We start from the raw sequence: 21,055 nt of genomic DNA, 5'->3' as shown, positions 1-21,055 counted from the left end.
CAATATTGCATCTGCAAGTTCTTATGGAAGATTAACACTGTGGAATTACTGAAGAACTTCAACCAACAAGAAGTGTGATAAGGAAGGCATATCAAATTTAATGAAGCATCTTCAAAAAGAATGTAGTAATCTTCAAACTTCACTATTTTCAAATGCCTTGTGATTAACTTTCGAGTTGCTCTTTCACATCAACTGAGCTGCAAAATGTTAAATATCATGGCACTATAATGTCTAGTTTTATAAAACATTCTACGACAAATCATTAGTTAAGAAACACTTGTCCAACAACTGAAACGGTGTCATCATTGGGATGTAAACAGGAAACAAATATGTTCAACCCCCAATACCAACACTATTTACTAGGAGGTACAAAAATTCTTGTTCATGAGGTCAATGAGGTAGATTCCATGACCAAACATCCGATATCACATATCAACACAAAAACAAGAATTCAGAGTCATATGCAGCTTTCAATAACGAAGCATTATGTAACTAATTAATGCCCTGAATAATAAATTTTCCATATAATTTACTTGTTGCATTTTAGTTTTCAAATATTATCAGGTAAAAAATTTACTTAAAATATACAGTCGTGATCAACCATAAAGGATATTTAAAGAGGCTGAAACGTCAGTTTACCATCTCGTTGTCAAAGTGGGTTTCAGTTTTAGTTAATTTTCATTTATTCTTGCAAATTTCATCTAGCACACAAAACTGAACACTTATATACCATCAGGTATAGTAACTGACAAACTTATATGTTAAATAATCATTTCCTCTTTGCACAAATGAACTCTCTTCATTGTGATATGCTGGTTTGCTCAAGACTACAGAACAAACACACGATACTGGCATAATTTTAGTCCGAGGAGAAAATTTAGTCTTACGACGTGCATAGAGTGCACAACAATAAATTTTCACCCGTTCACTGTAGACAAACATTCATTAAATTTGCAAAACCATTGCCCCAATGATTCACCCCTCATCAATTCAAATATATTTCACAATAGGTTAGTAAAAATATTCCACTTTAGTGAGCTTTTTGGCGGGAAGGGAAAACCAATAGGTGAAATCTAATTTCATTAACAACAAATATATAGCAAGAACGTAAGTTATTCACCTCAACATTCTACAAGAAAAACGGTAGCACGAAGTTTCCTCATAGAATTTGGAAAATTTAGATAAATATAGTTTATCTGAAGCAAATTCTAATTCAAAATTATGAAGAAGTCAAATGCTAAGCATAATATATGTGACATCATAATAGTATTTGGCATTTCCTGGTCCCACAGAACTAAATGTTTCACAGTAAACTGATCATTCTGTGACAATATCTCTTAGGCAGAATTTTAAGCACAATAGATGTCTCAGAATGTTCAGCCACCAGCAAATATGTTTCAATACCAGTACAAAAATATATCACATTCATGTCATGCATGCCCAAATTTTTTCAACGCACTCAAAGTTACACACCAACAACACAATGACATTCACTCACCAATGAATCATTTGCCATTAAACAAAAACAGTGCAGAATTTGTATTACTATTGCCTGTCAAACTTAACTTTAGTTAAGTAGCGTTCAGATTTTTTACAGAAATATTTGGCCTACAATACAAAACTACAGCATTCAAAACTTGCTATAGAAATTAATACTTCAAGACAGCAGGTAAAACGGATTCTCTAAATATTGAAACAGTTTGGCAAGGTATAAGAACAAGTTAAGTTACCTTTCCACCAGAAAAGGTAACTTCCACATACTTTTACAATCCCACTCTGGTGAACTATAGATTTATACCATACCTTTCGAAACTTCTTGAGAAACTGTGTTTCATGCTCATTTTCGTACCACAAAGTGAGCAATGCTTAGAATGTTACTATTTCATTCAAAAACCTTCAAGCCAGGGCCTGAAGTACGTAATTTAATCATGCAGTTTACACAGCACTATTTTTGCAGGTGCCGTGTAACTACTGAATGTTCAGAAAAAGAAATGTTTAGGCAATATTTTAACTCAAGAATGGTCACATATTTTGTAAACTAACTGGATGTACAGTAGTTCCTGCAGCTATCCTTTATTTTGAATCTGGATTAACTTCAATGTAAAAGTTGTAACGTACATGACATACAGCTAAAAACATAAAACACCCAGAACAAGATCTCTTTACAAGTAAATAATACGGAAGAAACATGAAGTATACTTAAGATTATATTTCCCAAAATGTATTAATGTGGCACCGCAGCTGACATTTTCTACAGCCTAGGAATAATAATAATTACTGGCTTGAAGGTTCACATCACCATTTCTTTCATATTACTGAGGCACTGCTAAGCACTAACATTCCACCCACCATAAACAGCTACAAGAAAAACGAACTACAGTGATATCGCGCACCTGTAACACCATCACCTATGAACACGAATCAAATAGTGTTTCATGTAATCCAAAGCCTCAAAATGCTCAACACTATGGAACAAGACCCAAAATTCAACAACACTGGCTGCTACTCTGCCACTAGGCTGTTCGCAGAAGTTCCCAAATCCTTAACCACATACAGTGGTTCCCGATTTCATCTTTCTTTTACCTACTCTGATTTAGGCACCCCAAATATGGTATTTACAGACATTACCACAGGGTTCTATATATGTTCTAAGCCAATTACAACAGTTCAACAGAGCAGGTCAATGACCTAAGATATCTGCTGCGATACCATATACAAAGAGAAAAAGGCTTTAAAAAAAGACTGGAAGATGCAAGGACCACAATAGACATAACATGAAGACAGACCTGCAAACGAACAAATCAACAATACAAAGGAAAAGCTGTGAGCTGCACTTGACTCAAGTGAGTTAACCTTTGTTTCACTAGATCAGCTGTAATGCTACACTATAAACAGCAAGTCACCACTATACCAACAAATTCCAATTGCACTTTAGTTATCAACCTGAATTGGAGTTAAAGCATTCTAATGAGCAATATATTGAAAGGAAAACATACAAGAAATTAACTGAACAAAACAAATGGATTGGGTATCTGAACGATGATATTGAAGAAATCATGTTGAGAAAACAATCAACAATCTCTTTAAATTTTCTGGATGTCTCAATAGCCACAATTTAATATAAAAATGTGTACCTAAATTTTGGAAGTGGAGCCCCTGCACACAGAAACAAGTAACCCCCCCCCCTTAAATTTGCATCTGACAACATGAAAAAGATGGCGTGATTTAGTTAGACTCAGGCAACAAACAAAAGTGAACATATATGTAGCAGTGAATGTAGAGAAATGCAGCAGTGAATGCAGAGAACTTTACAGCAACACACTAAATAGTAGATAATAGGAAACAAAGCAGTAACTTTTTTACAAATTACTTTAGTATTTTTCTTTCCCTTTTCAGACTGCTGAGAACTATTTGAAGAAATTCAAATTAACTTATTCATGTATCCAGTTACTAATAAGCCAAAGTCACACACAACAGTAGTATTTTTAAATACTCGTAACCTTTAAAAGTCTTATATTAAACTGCTGACAAGTTTTTCAGCATCCCCTGTAACAGTCAATGGAAATTATTAGTCTTGGTGACTTGAGTACTGCAAATGTGGCAGCAGTTAATAGAGCATTTTTAGTACTTCACTGTGTGTCAATTTGTAGAGCAAACAAAAGAAAATATTGCATGCTAATTGTGGAACAACATTTCTTCAATTAACAAGACTATTTGTTTAACTGCTCTCTTTAGTGTAGAAATTTCTGAGCACTACACAGTAACATCTTCTACTAACTTTTAGCTGAACATAGCACACTGAGGAAAAAATCCAATTTTAATACAGCACTGAGGTCTTGCTTAAAGGTTTAGCCAAAAACACATTGCACAGATACCAGTACGCCATACGATTTAAGGCTTGCAGTAACTGCAGTTCAAGTCAATTTTATAAGCTTCCAAAATTGTCATAAAATACAACAGTGGTTAAGTAAAGTTATGCAGATATTTGAGAGAAAATATCACTAGTGATGGGTGTCTGCAGTAAGTACCAGCAAGGGGAATTTAAACCCACACTGACAAATTTTTCTCACTACAAAGATAAATTCTCCCACAACATACAGAACTTTTATAATTGTTGTTTTCGCATAAATATTTAATTCAGAGGATTAACTCATGTTTAGTGTTAATTCTTAACTAATGACCAGTAAGCATACTCCAAAGCAAGACCAATGAAGCAGACTACCAACAGTGCAGTTATAACCAGGGAAGCAACAAAATTCAGGAAAACCTGGTTTCACTGTTACATCAATAAATAAACATTTCCTATTCTGCTTATATTGATCCTTGTTCTCACAATTCACGCCATGAACAGTCTATTTGTTGTTGGAAATCTAATAGTGCCATAACAGCACTATCAATATTCTTGAAAGCAATAATTCAACATAAATTATTACACTTCACGAAAGTCTAAATTTTGAGTGCAACTGTCAATTTTAACTATAGATAGAAATCTGTGTGGAACTGGATAACAACTCCACTACATATGCATCTGAAAACTGACTATAAAAATCCACATACTGCGAAAGTGCAAGTACAAAAACACCAGAAAGAGTTCACTGTACACACTGGTGAATCATCTTAAGTGGTGTTGACCAAGACCATAAAATATGCTCAGAATCAAAATAATTTTGTCTATTAGACTGACAATAGCTACTTCTGTGTATATCTTTGACTAATTAGTTTTGCAGAGCAAATATGAAGCAGACAACAGTTTTACAGTCTTCTTATACAATGTGGTATGATTACTGTAAAACTCTGGTGATGCACAAGCCACTGAAATGCAAAGAAAAAGTTGTGCTGAATACGATTTATCTGAACAAAGACAACATTCTACACCTGTTCCCTTACATTTTACCACAGAGGGCATGTATGAATATATTTGCAAATAATGCAAGCAGGTATCTGGGATGATTATCTTGTAATTAACTTTCCAGACAGACCTGCACTAACTTAAGTTAGTTTTAATCTCACCCAGCAAAGTGTTTATAAAGAAATGGTCCACTCTTAGAATGGAAGTGTAAATTACAAATATAATCTACTGACTGTTTTGGTCATTTCATTTAATTGTTTCTTGCTGGCTTGTAGAGCACATAATGGACATTACGTGCCACATACTTAATGTCACATCTAACAGGCTTGATCAACAGTATTGATATGGATAAGGTTATTGAATGACCAGTCTGTCGGCATGCACCGCAAGAGTGGGAGACACTACACTGACCTATTCCCACACCAACTGAAACCACATCACAGTAATAATGCATCCAACAGAATTGTGAAGCTATCTTCACAGAAACCAGAGTGACTGCAATAACAAACTTAAAAATCATGATTATATTATTAATCTAACAAACTGCCACAAACCACATGTCTTTTGTACCAAAGTACTCAGAAGATATCCCTGAACACCTGAAAGCTTGTCGAGTTCTGGAACAACAATACAGATTCCTGATTTAAATGACAACTTACATCAGCATTGCATTATAAATGATCTTCCTTGAAATTTTCACAGTCATAGCAGTATGTATTCACTCTTCTTTCTGACCCATTCAATGTCTCCTAACATAACATTACACATAAAAAAATTAAAATCAACTTACAGATTTCATTTCACTAAATGACATAACCCGCAACTCATAGACCAAAAGCTGCACGATATCTTTAAGTTTAGCACACAGTTATATCCAGTATCAAACAAACTCAAACTTGGAATATCAACAATAGAAGGAAAAGGACATTTCTACTTGCCATAAAGACAATATGTCAAGTTGCAGACAGGTGCAACAGAAATACTGTCACATTTAGCTTTCCACCAAAGCCTTCTTCACTACAGGACACACACACACACACACACACACACACACACACACAATCTCTGGCAGCTCAGATCAAAATACAACTGTCGTGTGGAACAGAAGCATTAATCTGGAGAGGGTGGTAAAGGGGAAGTGATAGCAGGATACAGGTGGGACAAGAAGAGCACTGTCTTGTGGCAGGTGCAGGGACTAGCTGCAAACAATGCAAGCATGACAAAACTGCTACCATCAGAAGCATCTGCAGGCTTTGGGGCAAGGAGTGGAGGAAGGTGGTGTGGGCAAGGACAGAGATCAGCAAAAGAGAGGAGCAGGTAAATGGAAGCGGTACAGAGTGTGTGTGTGTGTGTGTGTGTGTGTGTGTGTGTGTGTGTGTGTGTGTCTCCAATGAGGGTAATGGGTTTTAAGTGTGAATAGTGTGAAGGTGATACCACAAAGAGGTTGGAAACTTTGGAAGAGACTGTGGGGACAGTATTCTCATATACCAACAATTTTGGGAACCAAGAACATGATTTAAGGAAAACTCCAAAACCACCATCTATGCAGTTCAGGAAAGCTGGATGGCCCAGGCTGTGAAGCAGCCACTGAAATCAATGTTATGTTCAGCCACATGTTGTGCCACAGTGTGGTCCACTTTACTCTTTGCCACACTTTGGCAAAGGTCGTTCATCCTGGTGGACAGCTGGCTGTCGACACACCAATATAAAAGGCTGCACAATGATTGCAATGGAGCTAGTATATGGCATGGCTGATTTCGCAGGTGACCCAGCCTCTGATCGGGTAGTATAATTCTGTATCTTCCACAGGGATATGATCCCTCATTTCAGGACATCACAATTGATAAAGACCTGACTAAGTATGTGGTTCAGTTCCACTCCATGGTGGTAGTGCATGACAAAGGGGACACTCCTTTGTAGCTGGTTCTTGTGGGAAAGGGGGGGGGGGGATGCGAGAGCTAAGTGTGTGGGAAAAGTAACGGGAGATTTATTTGCAAACTAGACTAGAACATTCTTTGCTTACCCATCATCATGCCCTGAAATGAGGGACATCCTAAGAAAATATCCTCCCCATCCTTCTGAAAGATGTTTTCCATCACCCACCGCACCTCCCCAACATCTTAGTCCACCCCTACGCCAACCCCAACCCATTGCCACAGCGATCACATCCTGTGGAAGAACCAGGTGCAAGATTTGCCCAATCCAGCACTTCTTATACCTGTCCTATCCCAGGACTATCCTACCCCACCACTGGCTAGGTCATCTGTGAAAGCAACCATGTAACACCTGCACAGTTGCTACCATTGCACAGCTTCTCGTATTGATATGACTACCAACCAGCTGTCCACCAGGATGGAAAGCCTTATCAAAGTGTGGGCAAGAGCAAAGCAGATCACTGGTGGCACAACATGCAGCTGAACACAACACACACTATTTCAATGGCTTCTTACAGCACATCCTCTGCTCCCAAAATTATACTGGCCTAAACCTAGAGTAACATACTGTCCCCACACCCTCTACCCAAGTTTCTGCTCCCTTTGTGGCAACATCTCCACCCTACTCACACTTACAACCCCTCACCCTCATTGTATGATGCTCAATGCCAATGCACCCACCTGTCTTTCCATTATCCCGCTCCTCTGCTTTCCCACAAGCCTCCTCTAACACTCAATGTTACACCTGGTGTTCACTTTGTCATTCCTCCATGCTCTTCCAGACAACTCTCTCTCTCTCTCTCTCTCTCTCTCTCCCCCTCCACCCATATCCTGCTATCCCTTCCCATTCCCACCCCTGCACACTGCTGCTTTAATTTCATGTGATAGTTTAATTCTGGTCCCAGATACTGCATATTGGGATCACAGGATGTGAAGCAGGCTTTGGCAGAAAGTTACACATGTTCGTTGTGCCTGTCTAACTCATACGATGAGTAGCAATCTGTCCTTTTCCTTTTATTATTTACATCCAATATCAGGCATCTAACCACAGACTACCCCAGGAGCGACTACACCATCTACATCCATGACACTATTTGAATACAATTTCATTGTTCCCACAATGTAGGATGATATTTTTCAAGTTTATTTAAATCACTGGTCTCTTGCAATACTAGTGCAACATACAAACTAACATCCCACCACACAAAATCCAATAAAATAAGTGGTGCCCCCCCCCCCAACCTCCTTCATTTAATGATACAGAAGAAGTGATTCAAAATAATGTAAGTGTACTGAATGTTTATAATTAGTTTTAAAACCTAGTTTTAAAACACGAGTTAAATTCAGAGCTGACCATTACACTACAAACTTTCAGCCACTGTAAATAAAGCAACTCAATTTTAATGGACCTCTTGTATTTTGCAAACATAATAAAGTTAGAGCTGATGCACTGTTACTCCTCTTGAGTGAGAGGTAATTTTTATTCTTATCAACAATCAAACACTAGTTTATGAACCCAGAACATCAATGTTGCTGCTCGCAACGAGCATTAATCAAAAGACACTAGTAAATTTAATGACCCTGTAGCCATTTACACTAAGTGTTTCAAACAAACTACATTAAACGTACGTTTTTTCTCGGGATTGTATTACTCAATGTCAATTCTGCAACATGTTGCCCATCACACTTGATTCTGCTACATGTTATTTATATTTTTGATATCTCAACCGACAATTAACAGCTAGCAAATGTCCCAAGGCAAAAAATTACATGTCCACCATTTTACACGAAACTTTTCTTTACAGCAGACACACAAGCCAAAACTGAGTGTTCAGTTACAGCAAAATCTGCCAGGAACTGTCCCTTTCAATGATGAACCGATATTTGAAAAACAGTATCTCCTCAACTGCTCATTACATAGTTACGGAATGATTGCTAGTATTATTTCAAAAACAAAGTAATGTTTGTGAGAAATGAAACAAACAACACACAACACACACCAATGTACTATTAGTATCCATTATCATTGTGATAAAATTTTGGCAAACAGGTTTTGCCCTTTTCATTCATAAGCCAGTTATGAATAACAGTATTCTAGGAACTAATCTTAATACTCACCGGCGGGATGGTTCCTGCCTCAGCACCTGTGAACAAAACAGAGTATTAACTTATGTGCAAATCAATGGCTGAAATTAATTTAATAGTACCACAACTTAATATTACCATTGACAAATGCAGTTTTCAGGTTTGTCTTCAGCTCAAAGAATCTGCCAAACTGAAGGAATTTTGTGACTACTATCCAGGAGACAAAATTTACACACTGCCACTTTTAATCCTATGATATGTTGTGGTCTTCAGTCCTGAGACGGGTTTGATGCAGCTCTCCATGCTACTCTATCCTGTGCAAGCTTCTTCATCTCCCAGTACCTACTGCAGCCTACATCCTTCTGAATCTGCTTAGTGTATTCATCTCTCTGTTTCCCTCTACGATTTTTACCCTCCACGCCGCCCTCCAATACTAAATTGGTGATCCCTCGATGCCTCACAACATGTCCTACCAACCAATTCCTTCTTCAAGTCAAGCTGCGCCATAAGCTCCTCTTCTCCCCAGTCCTATTCAATACCTCATTAGTTATGTGGTCTACCCATCTAATCTTCAGCATTCTTCTGTAGCACCACATTTCGAAAGCTTCTATTCTCTTCTTGTCCAAACTATTTATCATCCACGTTTCACTTCCATACAAATACTTTCAGAAACAACTTCCCGACACTTAAATCTACACTATGTTAAATTTTTCTTCTTCAGAAATGCGATCCTTGCCATTGCCAGTCTACATATTATATCCTCTCTATTTCGACCATCAGTTATTTTGCTCCCCAAATAGCAAAACTCCTTTAAGTGTCTCATTTCCTAATCTAATTCCCTCAGCATCACCCAACTTAATTCTACCACATTCCATTATCCTCGTTTTGCTTTTGTTGATGTTCATCTTATATCCTCCTTTCAAGACAATGTCCATTCCGTTCAACTGCTCTTCCAAGTCTTTTGCTGTCTCTGACAGAATTACAATGTCACTGACGAACCTCAACGTTTTTATTTCTTCTCCATGGATTTTAATACCTACTCCGAATTTTTCTTTTGTTTCCTTTACTGCTTGCTCGATATACAGATTGAATAACATCGGGGAGAGGCTACAACCCTGTCACTCCTTTCCCAACCACTGCTTCCCTTTCATGCCCCTCGACTCCTATAACTGCCATCTGCTTTCTGTACAAATTGTAAACAGCCCTTCGCTCCCTGTATTTTACCCCTGCCACCTTCAGAATATGAATGAGTATTACAATCAACATTGTCAAAAGCTTTCTCTAAGTCAACAAATGCTAGAAACGTAGGTTTGCCTTTCCTTAATCTTTCTTCTAAGATAAGTCGTAGGGTCAGTATTGCCTCACGTGTTCCAACATTTCTACGGAATCCAAACTGATCTTCCCCGAGGTCGGCTTCTATCAGTTTTTCCATTCGTCTGTAAAGAATTCGCGTTAGTATTTTGCAGCTGTGACTTATTAAACTGATAGTTCGGTAATTTTCACATCTGTCAACACCTGCCTTCTTTGGGATTGGAATTATTATATTCTTCTTGAAGTCTGAGGGTATTTTGCCTGTCTCGTACATCTTGCTCAACAAATTTTAGAGTTTTGTCAGGACTGGCTCTCCCAAAGGCGTCAGTAGTTCTAATGGAATGTTGTCTACTCCCGCGGCCTTGTTTTGACTCAGGTCTTTCAGTGCTCTGTCAAACTCTTCACGCAGTATCATATCTCCCATTTCATCTTCATCTACATCCTCTTCCATTTCCATAATATTGTCCTCAAGTACATTGCCCTTGTATAGACCCTCTATATACTCCTTCCGCTTTTCTGCTTTCCCTTCTTTGCTCAGAACTGGGTTTCCATCTGAGCTCTTTATGTTCATACAAGTGGTTCTCTTATCTGCAAAGATCTCTCTAATTTTCCTGTAGGCAGTATCTATCTTACCCCTAGTGAGATAAGCCTCTACATCCTTACATTTGTCCTCTAGCCATCCCTGCTTAGCCATTTTGCACTTCCTGTCAATCTCATTTTTGAGAAGTCTGTATTCCTTTTTGCCTGCTTCATTTACTGCATTTTTATATTTTCTCCTTTTATCAATTAAATTCAATATTTCTTCTGTTACCCAAGGATTGGGTAATAGGGGTAATGCAGGAGTAGGTTTAATAATGAATAAAAAAAATAGGAGTGCGGGTTAGCTACTACAAACAGCATAGTGAACGCATTATTGTGGCCAAGATAGACAAAGCCCACACCTACTACAGTAGTACAAGTTTATATGCCAACTAGCTCTGCAGATGATGATGAAATTGATGACAAGATAAAAGAAATTATTCAGGTAGTGAAGGAAGACGAAAATTTAATAGTCATGGGTGACTGGAATTCGTCAGTAGGAAAAGGGAGAGAAGGTAACATAGTAGGTGAATACGGATTGGGGGGAAGAAATGAAGGAGGAAGCCGCCTGGTAGAATTTTGCACAGAGTTAAGTTTAAGGACTATCTCAATAATAAGAATATGGTAAAGTACACTGTTTGCCTGCAGATTTCAGTTCCTTGCAGCCTATCTCACTTTTCTTACTTGAAATTATAAGGAAATCCAATGAAATCATCATTCAATGAAGTAGATTTCTGCCATAACCGTGCACAAAGCATAATTAAAGAACATTTTCTGGGAATATGAGAACTGTCAATATTTTTGTTAACGTAAAAATCACTTATATATGCACATCTCTTTATTAGCAGTAACTTTTACACCCACACACACAAAAATTCGCGATTTTAATCTAAAATTTTCCAACCACAGGTCTGGTAGAATCAGACATACTTCACAACTTACCAACTGCATCATAATCACGAATGACTGGATCGGCAGCTGCTGCATCATAGTCTGTAGGATTGGCTCTCAATGCCTGTTCTTGCTGTTCCAGGAGACTGTTTAACTGATGCGCCTGAAATGACAATACGATTATTGTCAATTATCTGCATGCGGCCTTGACAAGAGAAGCAGCATACTTATTTTTGAGAAATTATGCACAAATTTGCAACCAATCCTTGAGAAATTTTATAAGCGCTGTATTAACACTGACTTTAATGACTATGTTGATTTATGTACAGAGTTGACAATTCAACATTATCAAATCAATAAGGCGAGAAACTGAGTAACAATTGACATCATGGGTACCACTGTATGAACAACAAGCAACTTGCTATTTATTAATGCTAATTTTTCAGCACTACCACAGTAAATTTGTCCAATATTTATTCCATAGGTTCATTGGAAAGAATCAACGTCTCTACCTACCAACACTGTAAACCATAAAATACCAGGACCTTTTTGTAACCAGAAAGTTGCATCAACGCACATACTAAAAATTTAAAACTCTTAATGTCCACATCCAGAACACTGAACAAAGCTGAGGCAAATTTACATACAATTACACTTAATTTTGATTCATTACAGATGAAATCATACTTTGTTTACATTCAGTTTGGCCACTGGTAAAATATATTTTACAGAAGGAGCTGTGAACATATGCTTTGCTGCACATATGTGAAATTTAATCCAATAATGTCCTGTGGCTACAATTTCTAACAAAGTAAATAATATTCGTGTGCAGAAAAATGTTAACTTACCTGCATGAAGAGATTGTTCTCTTGTTGTCTTCTGCGAAGTTCTTCTTCTTGGTGATGCATTCGATGCTGCATTTCTTCCTGTTGGCGACGCATACGCTCTTCCATCTGCAGGCGCTGCTCTTCCACCTGCCGTTCCTTCATTTCCCACTCTTGTTTCTGTCGTTCACGGTCTAATTCACGCTGCCGCAGTTCTGTAAAAGCACAAATATTACACTGCATCCCCCCCTCCCCAGTACAAAATTCCTTTGCTCACAAAATCAATTTTACACAATGATTACTTAACCATTTGTTCTCCAATACTATCTGCTGAATGTGTTGTCATTTTAATTTTGAACAATATATCTAAAAACACAGATGATGTGACTTACCGAACGAAAGTGCTGGCAGGTCGATAGACACAAAAACAAACAAACAAACACAAACGTACACATGAAATTCAAGCTTTCGCAACAAACTGTTGCCTCATCAGGAAAGAGGGAAGGAGAAGGAAAGACGAAAGGATGTGGATTTTAAGGGAGAGGGTAATGAGTCATTCCAATCCCGGGAGGGGAAAGACTTACCTTAGGGGGAAAAAAGGTGTATACACACGCGCATCCAGACATCCACACACACACACACACACACACACACACACACACACACACACACACCCATCCATCCATCCGCACATACCGTGTGTGTGTGTGTGTGCGTGTGCGTGCGCGCGCATACCCCCTTTTTTCCCCCTAAGGTAAGTCTCTCCGCTCCCGGGATTGGAATAACTCCTTATCCTCTCCCTTAAAACACACATTCTTTCGTCTTCCCCCTCCTTCCCTCTTTCCTGATGAGCTTGAATTTCATGTGTGTTTGTGTGCCTATCGACCTGCCAGCACTTTCGTTCGGTAAGTCACATCATCTGTGTTTTAGATATATTTTTCCCACATGGAATGTTTCCCTCTATTATATTCATATCATTAATTTTGAACAATGATATAAATATGGCATACAGAACAGCAGCAATGTTTTTGAATGTTTCTAAACTATTTCTTTTTACAACAATTATGTGCTGCTTGCACCAAGCAAAAGTAAGAATTTCTTAAGCACTACGAATGAAATAAGATTTTAAAATTTCCTGCTACATTACATAGTTCTCAGAGAAAGAGCTTTTGTAATGTACAATAAAACCCAGTATTCTAGTTCACAACCGGCTATCAATTAAGCAAACAAGCCAAGTACTGATAGAATGCTATTATAGCTACTTACGTTCACGCAGCATCTCTGTCTCGTGTTCATAGCGAGCATATTCCATTTGAGCTTCAAGTTTTTCTTCTTCCATCTTCATTTCACGGCGCAAGGAATCTTCCTTTTGTTTGTGCAAGTCATACAGTTGCTTCCAACGTGTACCATACTCATACTCAAAGCTTCCTGGTGTTGCAAAACGTGGTCCCACCTACAAATAACTCAGCTTTAAAGTTCAGCCTGTTTAAGCACACTACAGGGAAAATTTGACTGGTTTATAATTCTCATCGTCATTGTTGCGCACATCTTTCTACTTGAAGTCTGCCAAGCAAGGCAATTTCAGTAAAGTACCGTATTCACTTGAGTACAAGATGACAACCCCATTTATGATTTTTCTTGGGAAAAATTATTTTTAACATATTCTGACTAATCAAAACCACAAACTGTTTTACTGACAAAGAGGCTGCCAAGAAATTTAATACCATACCTAATCTAAATCTATCATATTTGTTGACTGACTACATTTTGATAATACAAAGAGAAAAACGAAAAAGGGTTTGCTTTAATTTGTGGACTGTTTTCTACCATTTTGATTTACCAACCCTATCATCTATGGCATCCATCCTAATATCACAGCTGTGAAATTTTTATCTCTTTTTTCACAAATATTTGCCTGTTTCTTCCAAATATATTGCAATTTATAAGGTTGTGGTTACCGAGGGACCTAACACCACATATCTACTTTCACTTTGATAACGAATTGAGAATATTACCATGTTTCTCGCATACAAACATATCTGCCTGCCACTGACTGTAGAACCAGCAGCTGCCACACACCCTTTTCATTTCTGTCAATATTGCAGCACAAAAAAAGAATGCGACCCGAGCCCTTGCTAAACTCACAGTCTCCTGCAGAAATTAATACTTCTGTTGAGTATTTGTCCAATTTTGAAGTCAATTCCCAATACTTACGCATAGAGGAAAACAGCAGTTTAAATGTGCTAGATGTTCTAAAAAAAAAACGAAGTCTGCAGTATGGATTTCCATGGTCGATATCATGACAACTTGTTGCCTGCCCGTGACCCCTACCCACTCTTATCTAGTTCTCAGCAGAACTGGTATCACTGTTCCTCTTTCAAGCCTTTCTTAGTGCTGTGCTTCAGCAGCTGTGAAATATCTTCTAAAATTGAAGTCATAAGAAACAGCAGCAGATAATACATAAATAAAAGCAACACGATTCAGTCCAATTCTTGAACTTTCGCTCGTCCCACACACTACCATGTCTGTTAGTACTATCCCCACAACGTGACTTAGCACGGCAATTGACAACAATTACAGTCAATATAATGTAATCGGATAGATAAAAAAAACTACTCAGCAAGTGGCAGCAGGAGAACACACCTATTTTTAAGTAAAGGATTTTACACATGCAAGCTTTCGGAACCAGTGGCTCCTCATGCGGGCAGAAGGGTTGAAGGAGAAGGAAGAGGTTTAGGTGAAGTGTTGGAGTTCAGGAAAGTCACAAAACCCCAGGTCACAGGAGACTTACCGGACTGTTAAGTCTCCCTTGGCCCAGGGTTCTGGTTGACTATTACGAAATCTGCCACTTTCCCCAAAGCTATCTTGTCTTTTTCCTTTTCCCTTCAATCCTTCTGCCAGAAGGAGACTGCATACGTAAACTCTTTCTTATGTGTGTGTTGTTCTGCCGTCACTTTGCGAGTAGATTTATCATCTATCCAATTACATTATATTGTCAAAAATTTATTATTTTAATCATTTTACAGATTTTCTCATTTGTAGCCCACACATTAAATTATTTCAGTTTCACAATCAAACAACATATTGATCTGGATTCGCAATGAAATAACGTTATTTGAAGGAAAACATTTCCACTTTTGATTGTCACCTTTACTTAAAAATAGAATCAATTTTTTACTGCACACCTGTCCAAATACAATTACAGAGTTTTTAAGACGATAGCATCCTCATGGGTTTCACAAAATTGTCAAATTTTAAGCAGAGCAATAGACTACTGTTGTGGCTAGTTCTATCACTTTATTGTTAAAGCAATGTCCATACCGTATCGAGCATTTTGGCGTATTGGGAAATCCTGAGCCATTCGAATGCAAGAATAGTTTGTTCACCCTTCCCTTCAGAATTCCTCAAAATCAATCTGCACATTAGCTCAATAGCCAAAGCTGCATCTGCAAATTTGATGCTACACCTATATGCTATATTAAAAACCAAAAGTGTTAGCTTCAGTTGCAATAGTTGAGTCTGAATATGACACTGTAAATTTCGAACAACAAATTTAGGAAAAAACGTCTCCTTATAATCAGGTAAATACAGTACATACATTTACCACCACAAAATATGACATCTCACAATAAAACTGGCGGCTACATTTGGTAACAAATTAACACTCTCGTAAGACTTATTTATGTATTAGGGAAAGGATTTCTAATAGTTTGACCTACTTTCTTCCTTAAATGGCAGTATTTACATGACAAGTTTTGAATTTAGACACACTGGCCAGTTCCAGAAAGAGGTTTTCATCTCAAAACCAAAATTTCTCAAATTTTAGCTAAGTTGAAAATTCAACAGTGTATGCAAAGCACTTATATTAAGTGTGTAGCTAAAAATAATTTCCCCATTAACCTACATGACAGACCTTAATATTTCTGTGCAGCTTCACATTACATTATATACTATTTTTCGCAAGTCCTTGTACAGTTTTAATTTCTTGTAGGTAACCAATATTTATACAATATAAAATCAATCTTGCAAAATTCTGAAGAAAAGACTAAAATGATGTTCAGACTTAAAAGATAATATCATTAGTAACACCCTATGTCTGAACGGAGGCAATTATTTTTACAAGAGTGGACAACAATTAAAAAGAACCCGTATATTACCAAAAAATATCACAGGGCTCAATCTGACTCCACAAGTGAACTATCAGATATTTGTATTGGCCACAGAATTGATAAGAAGGGTTGAACTAATAACAAGGAACTTCTACTATAGTATTTAAATGTTGCACCAAGGTGTCACTAATATCCTTAAAGCTAAAGCACACTCACTTCTCTCATCTTGTAGTACTCTGGGTTCTTCTTAGGCAGATTTTTCTCCTGATAGCCATCCGTGTCATCTAATGGTTCATATGGTTCGATAACAACAGGACGCAAAGACCTGCAAGTCACAGAATATAATGATTTCTCATGTTAATCTATCACTACAGTAAAAAAAGTAACGAAACAATGAAAAATGTGCACACGTTTAGAACAAGGAAACCTTTAAAACTTAACACCAATGTAACTTAAATGAATCAACTCTGGACCTGCACATTTAATGAAACAAATCTGAAATACAATTTCCGTACTAGTAAGGACATATGAATTTTAGCATGTGTACTTAAGACTGTATCCATGCCATCTATTGGCATGTCAAAGGTTTGACAAAATAGGGGTAATAGAAGTGATGGACTGAGGCTTGACACCAAGATTTCACAACATATAATGTAATTTGTTTAAGCCATATCAATTCAGTATTACAGACTTTCATTCACACTCAGACTAAGGATTAAGTAAATAGGCCCATATTTTTGTTTGCTTTTGACTAAATTTCTTGATAAAGGTCTTCAAAGACGACACCCAAAGCAACGTTCTTATTGTACATCATATAGCTTTTTTTTTATTTTACAGATAATTCTCTTTTCACAAAAAGAAGAAACTGCAGGCAGTTAACCAATAATATTCCATTGTTTTTCAATCGGTTTTGGAATGACAATATTCCATCTTCTGGCATACACTGTAATAATGTTCACTCTGCAACTATGGCTGTTAGGCCGAGTAAGAGAATATTTACGAGTTCCTGGAAGTTTCAAGATTTAGGATTTTGTCCAGGTAAAGTGGGAATTTGCTTTCAAATACATCACATGAAATGATGGGTTGCTGAAACTTCAGGTTCCAATGGTTTTAACACAAAACTACCACCTCAAAACAACTACTTTTTTGTCAATTTGTTCCTGTATCCACTGGTTACTATGATAAAGGTTAATTTTGTAAAACTGAAATAAGTTTCTCATATTGTTTGGACACAGAGTTAAAGAAAACAAGAATGTTGCTAATTCCAGGTCAGATTTGACCATGCATTTGAATGATAATCAAAATGAGTTACAGCTGGTTAATAAAAATTTGGTTGGTAATCTCTCATGAAATTATTGATGAACATACAGATTTGTACTACAGAAATATTTTAGCTTATTATATATTTCAGGATACTGCTTCAGTTAAGTTTCTGCAATTTTTTGTTTGGATCATTTCCTCTTAACCATAGTATTGTTAACTTTAAGAAATTGGATAATGTGGTGGTTACTAATCATTGTGTTTCATATCCAAGATCTATACGTTCTTTTACTGCCTAGTGTTTTCAGTACCAACACACTATTTGGTTCTCCCACTCACAGCAGCAACTTCCCAACTACCTACCACAGCTGCATGAAAACCACATTTAGTGTCACACAGCATGCCATCTTGCTGGTCTCTCCCTCAGCAGTTTACAATTTTCCTGTCACTACAGCCAGACAAGTTAGATTAGCTGCTGTCACTTTCCTATGTAAGTGTCTTCAACATATTGTGTAGTCTGTTTCATACACACCTCAACAAAAGTTTGGAATATCAAGAGTTTAATACAATGCCTTCTTTTAGTATGCCCACTGACACTTGTCAACACCTTAACAAAATGCACACACAATTCCTTCAGAAAACCAGCAGTTTTCGTTAGTCACAAAAAAATCATTACTAAACAAAGTAGGGTCTCTTCTGGGTGAAGATCTTGGAAAAACAGTGAAATCTGTATATCATCATCCTCATCCTTTGGTAGTGAGTATATCCTCTCCATACATGGAAGAGTTCTTCCGCTCTGAGGCATGCTCTGGATAATACAGTCATGTTTATCTTAGGGTAGAGGTGCAATGACCACCATCAACAGGTCCCATGCATGCTCAATTGCATGCACTGGTCAATGCATTCCACTGATGTTGCATCTTTGAAGATACAAAAACTTTGGCTTGGCATAGACTAAGACGAAGTCGTCACGATTTCACATATCTAGGGCCTTGAGATTATTTATATGATTTCTGAGGTATAAGGGACCAGTCAAAATGCCACAGATGTGAATTAGAGGGGCCTGCCAGCCCATCTTTATTGCTGCCCACAAAATTCACTTCCAACTGCAAATAGATGAGCTTCCTGAACATATCTGTATTCCTGGTGTATTTGTAGCCTAGCACTTTTTCAAACCCTAACATGTCTAGGTCTAGTCGCAAAACAATCCTGGCCTCATCAGCAAACATGACATTACTCCTTTCTGCAATGGTCCAATGTTGATGTGAGAGAGCCCAGCTCTTTTGACTGAAGCCATTCCATTGGTTCATCGCAAAACTTCTCATTGTTGTTCTTGGATGGAAACCACCCTGATGCTATCTTCTGCGTACTGTTTGGTCTGAGGCATGAATCCCTGTTGCCCAAGAGAAGTCATTTTCAATATTTCTGGCAGTTGACATTGGGCCCCTGCAACCTAACATTTGGAGAAAACAATCCTGCATTGGTGTTGTCATAGGAAAATAAGCCTGCAAGGTCTGTCGTTCACATTTCCCGTATCTGTACTTTTTCCACACCACTTTTGAGTGACATGTAACTGACAGGCTATATCTTGCTGTTTATGACCTACCACCAACTATCCTGACAAAGTGTCAGGCCTTTATGTAGCACATTACTGCAGTGCTTGCTTTGCGTTGTTGCAGTGGTGATATGTTCAGATGACTGGGAAACAGCCACAAACCATGCCAGTACATGGGCTCTAACTGGATAACAAATGACCTACCTAGATCAGACTAGTGTCCGGCTACAATTTACAATAGTATTAGTAAGTTTAGTTGAGCTGTGTATTTTAATGAGCAAGGTTGGTGGCTCAGGAGACACACAGATGTAAATAGCCATGTATTTTAATGACCGAGGTCGGTAGCTCAGGACATGCACAGATGTCTATGGCACTGTAGGAAATCCCAAACAGCGAGCATATACACAACCACAGCATTTGGGGGACAGTGGAGCAGGATGTGAACACACATCCATAACAGCGAAACAGTATGAGGGCGAGTCAAATGAAAACCTTAAATTTGTAACAACAAATTGAAATTTCGTGCCGTTGTCCTGTAAGTTGGTAAGCGTGCTACAGTGTGCAGAATGGCCTATTGGTGGCAGCATAGTGCAGATACATACCGTCGCAGTATCATAAAGGCATCACTTATTACCAAATTATATTTCACAACAGGTTTTGAAAGATAAAGCTGTTGTGTTACATCCTTTAAAAAACTGCAGAATCTGCTGTTTAGAAACTAATTAACAGAAGTTTTTATTATATCATTTCTGCACATAAGTTTGTAATTTGGGAATAAGGACAATGCTATAACTAACTGCTATGGAAGTAAAGTTTCCATTACATCACTTCCACATCAGTAACTGCTTGAAACGAATGACTGGAGGGGGGAGGGGAAACAAGTAACAGCGTGTTAGTCTACAGTAGGATCATTTACTTTCAGTTACAGGCAATGTGAATCGTTAAGGAGAGGAACGTCATCTACGAGTGGTAACCAATCACAGCTATCATTAATGAGGAACCTTTTCATCACATTAGTCCCTCCGGTGGCATCAGGACAATTTCACTATGAACAAATCTGTACCAGACTACTTATAAGATGCTCAAATTCTCCTTTAGGCAGTATGATTCCACAAAAAAAAAAAAAACATTAATTGAAGGCATGTTTGAAATTCTTATACTATCATACTGAATGGACATTCATCTACAACACAAATTGGAACAATTTAAAGACAGTCGAAAACATTTAAGCTAAATGCCACATTTTAACATTACAAGAAGAACTCTTGCAAACAGTAGTAAACGATTTACAAATGTGTAAGATCTCTTAACGCCACCTGCTTAACCAATATCTTCCTCGAATAAAACTTCCCTCTCTAAGCAAATTCGTTGTCTGTTCCGAGAACTATTCAATGTAGAAGATACAGCCTTTCATCTAATCTTAGCAACGGGACAACTGACTTGTCAGTTTATTGTTATTTTGCTTAGCTGGTTTTCAGTTGAATGAAGCCAATCTCTACACACTGTGTCAGATATACAAATGTTTTCACTTATTCTCCATTACTGGGTGGTTTCAATAAATGTGAAGCAACTGAATGACAAATACTGACAGTGAATTAGAGTTGTCCTTTTTTAAAAAACATTTGAATAAAAAATATATTTCTAAATATTAAATACTT

The 21,055-nt window shown here is 37.6% G+C and overlaps 1 protein-coding gene across 3 annotated transcripts in view; it reads right to left on the bottom strand.

The window, feature by feature from the left end:
* The window catches only part of LOC126481569 (hrp65 protein-like), a 158,361-nt gene that overhangs the window by 96,935 nt on the left and 40,371 nt on the right, over positions 1 to 21,055 (bottom strand). For all 3 annotated transcript variants that reach the window (XR_007587592.1, XM_050105424.1, XM_050105423.1), the window contains exons 6-10: positions 16,799 to 16,907; positions 13,740 to 13,926; positions 12,498 to 12,688; positions 11,701 to 11,812; positions 8,902 to 8,927 (exon numbers count right to left, since the gene is read on the bottom strand). Coding sequence is in view for 2 of the 3 variants with exons in the window: in XM_050105424.1 (XP_049961381.1) it covers positions 8,902 to 8,927; positions 11,701 to 11,812; positions 12,498 to 12,688; positions 13,740 to 13,926; positions 16,799 to 16,907 (625 nt within the window). In the remaining variant the exon portion in view is untranslated. The remainder of the gene's footprint in view (positions 1 to 8,901; positions 8,928 to 11,700; positions 11,813 to 12,497; positions 12,689 to 13,739; positions 13,927 to 16,798; positions 16,908 to 21,055) is intronic.

This window comes from Schistocerca serialis, chromosome 5 (genome assembly GCF_023864345.2).
Source record: "Schistocerca serialis cubense isolate TAMUIC-IGC-003099 chromosome 5, iqSchSeri2.2, whole genome shotgun sequence".
Lineage (NCBI taxonomy): Eukaryota > Metazoa > Arthropoda > Insecta > Orthoptera > Acrididae > Schistocerca > Schistocerca serialis.
This window is presented reverse-complemented; position numbering and strand designations above follow the sequence as displayed.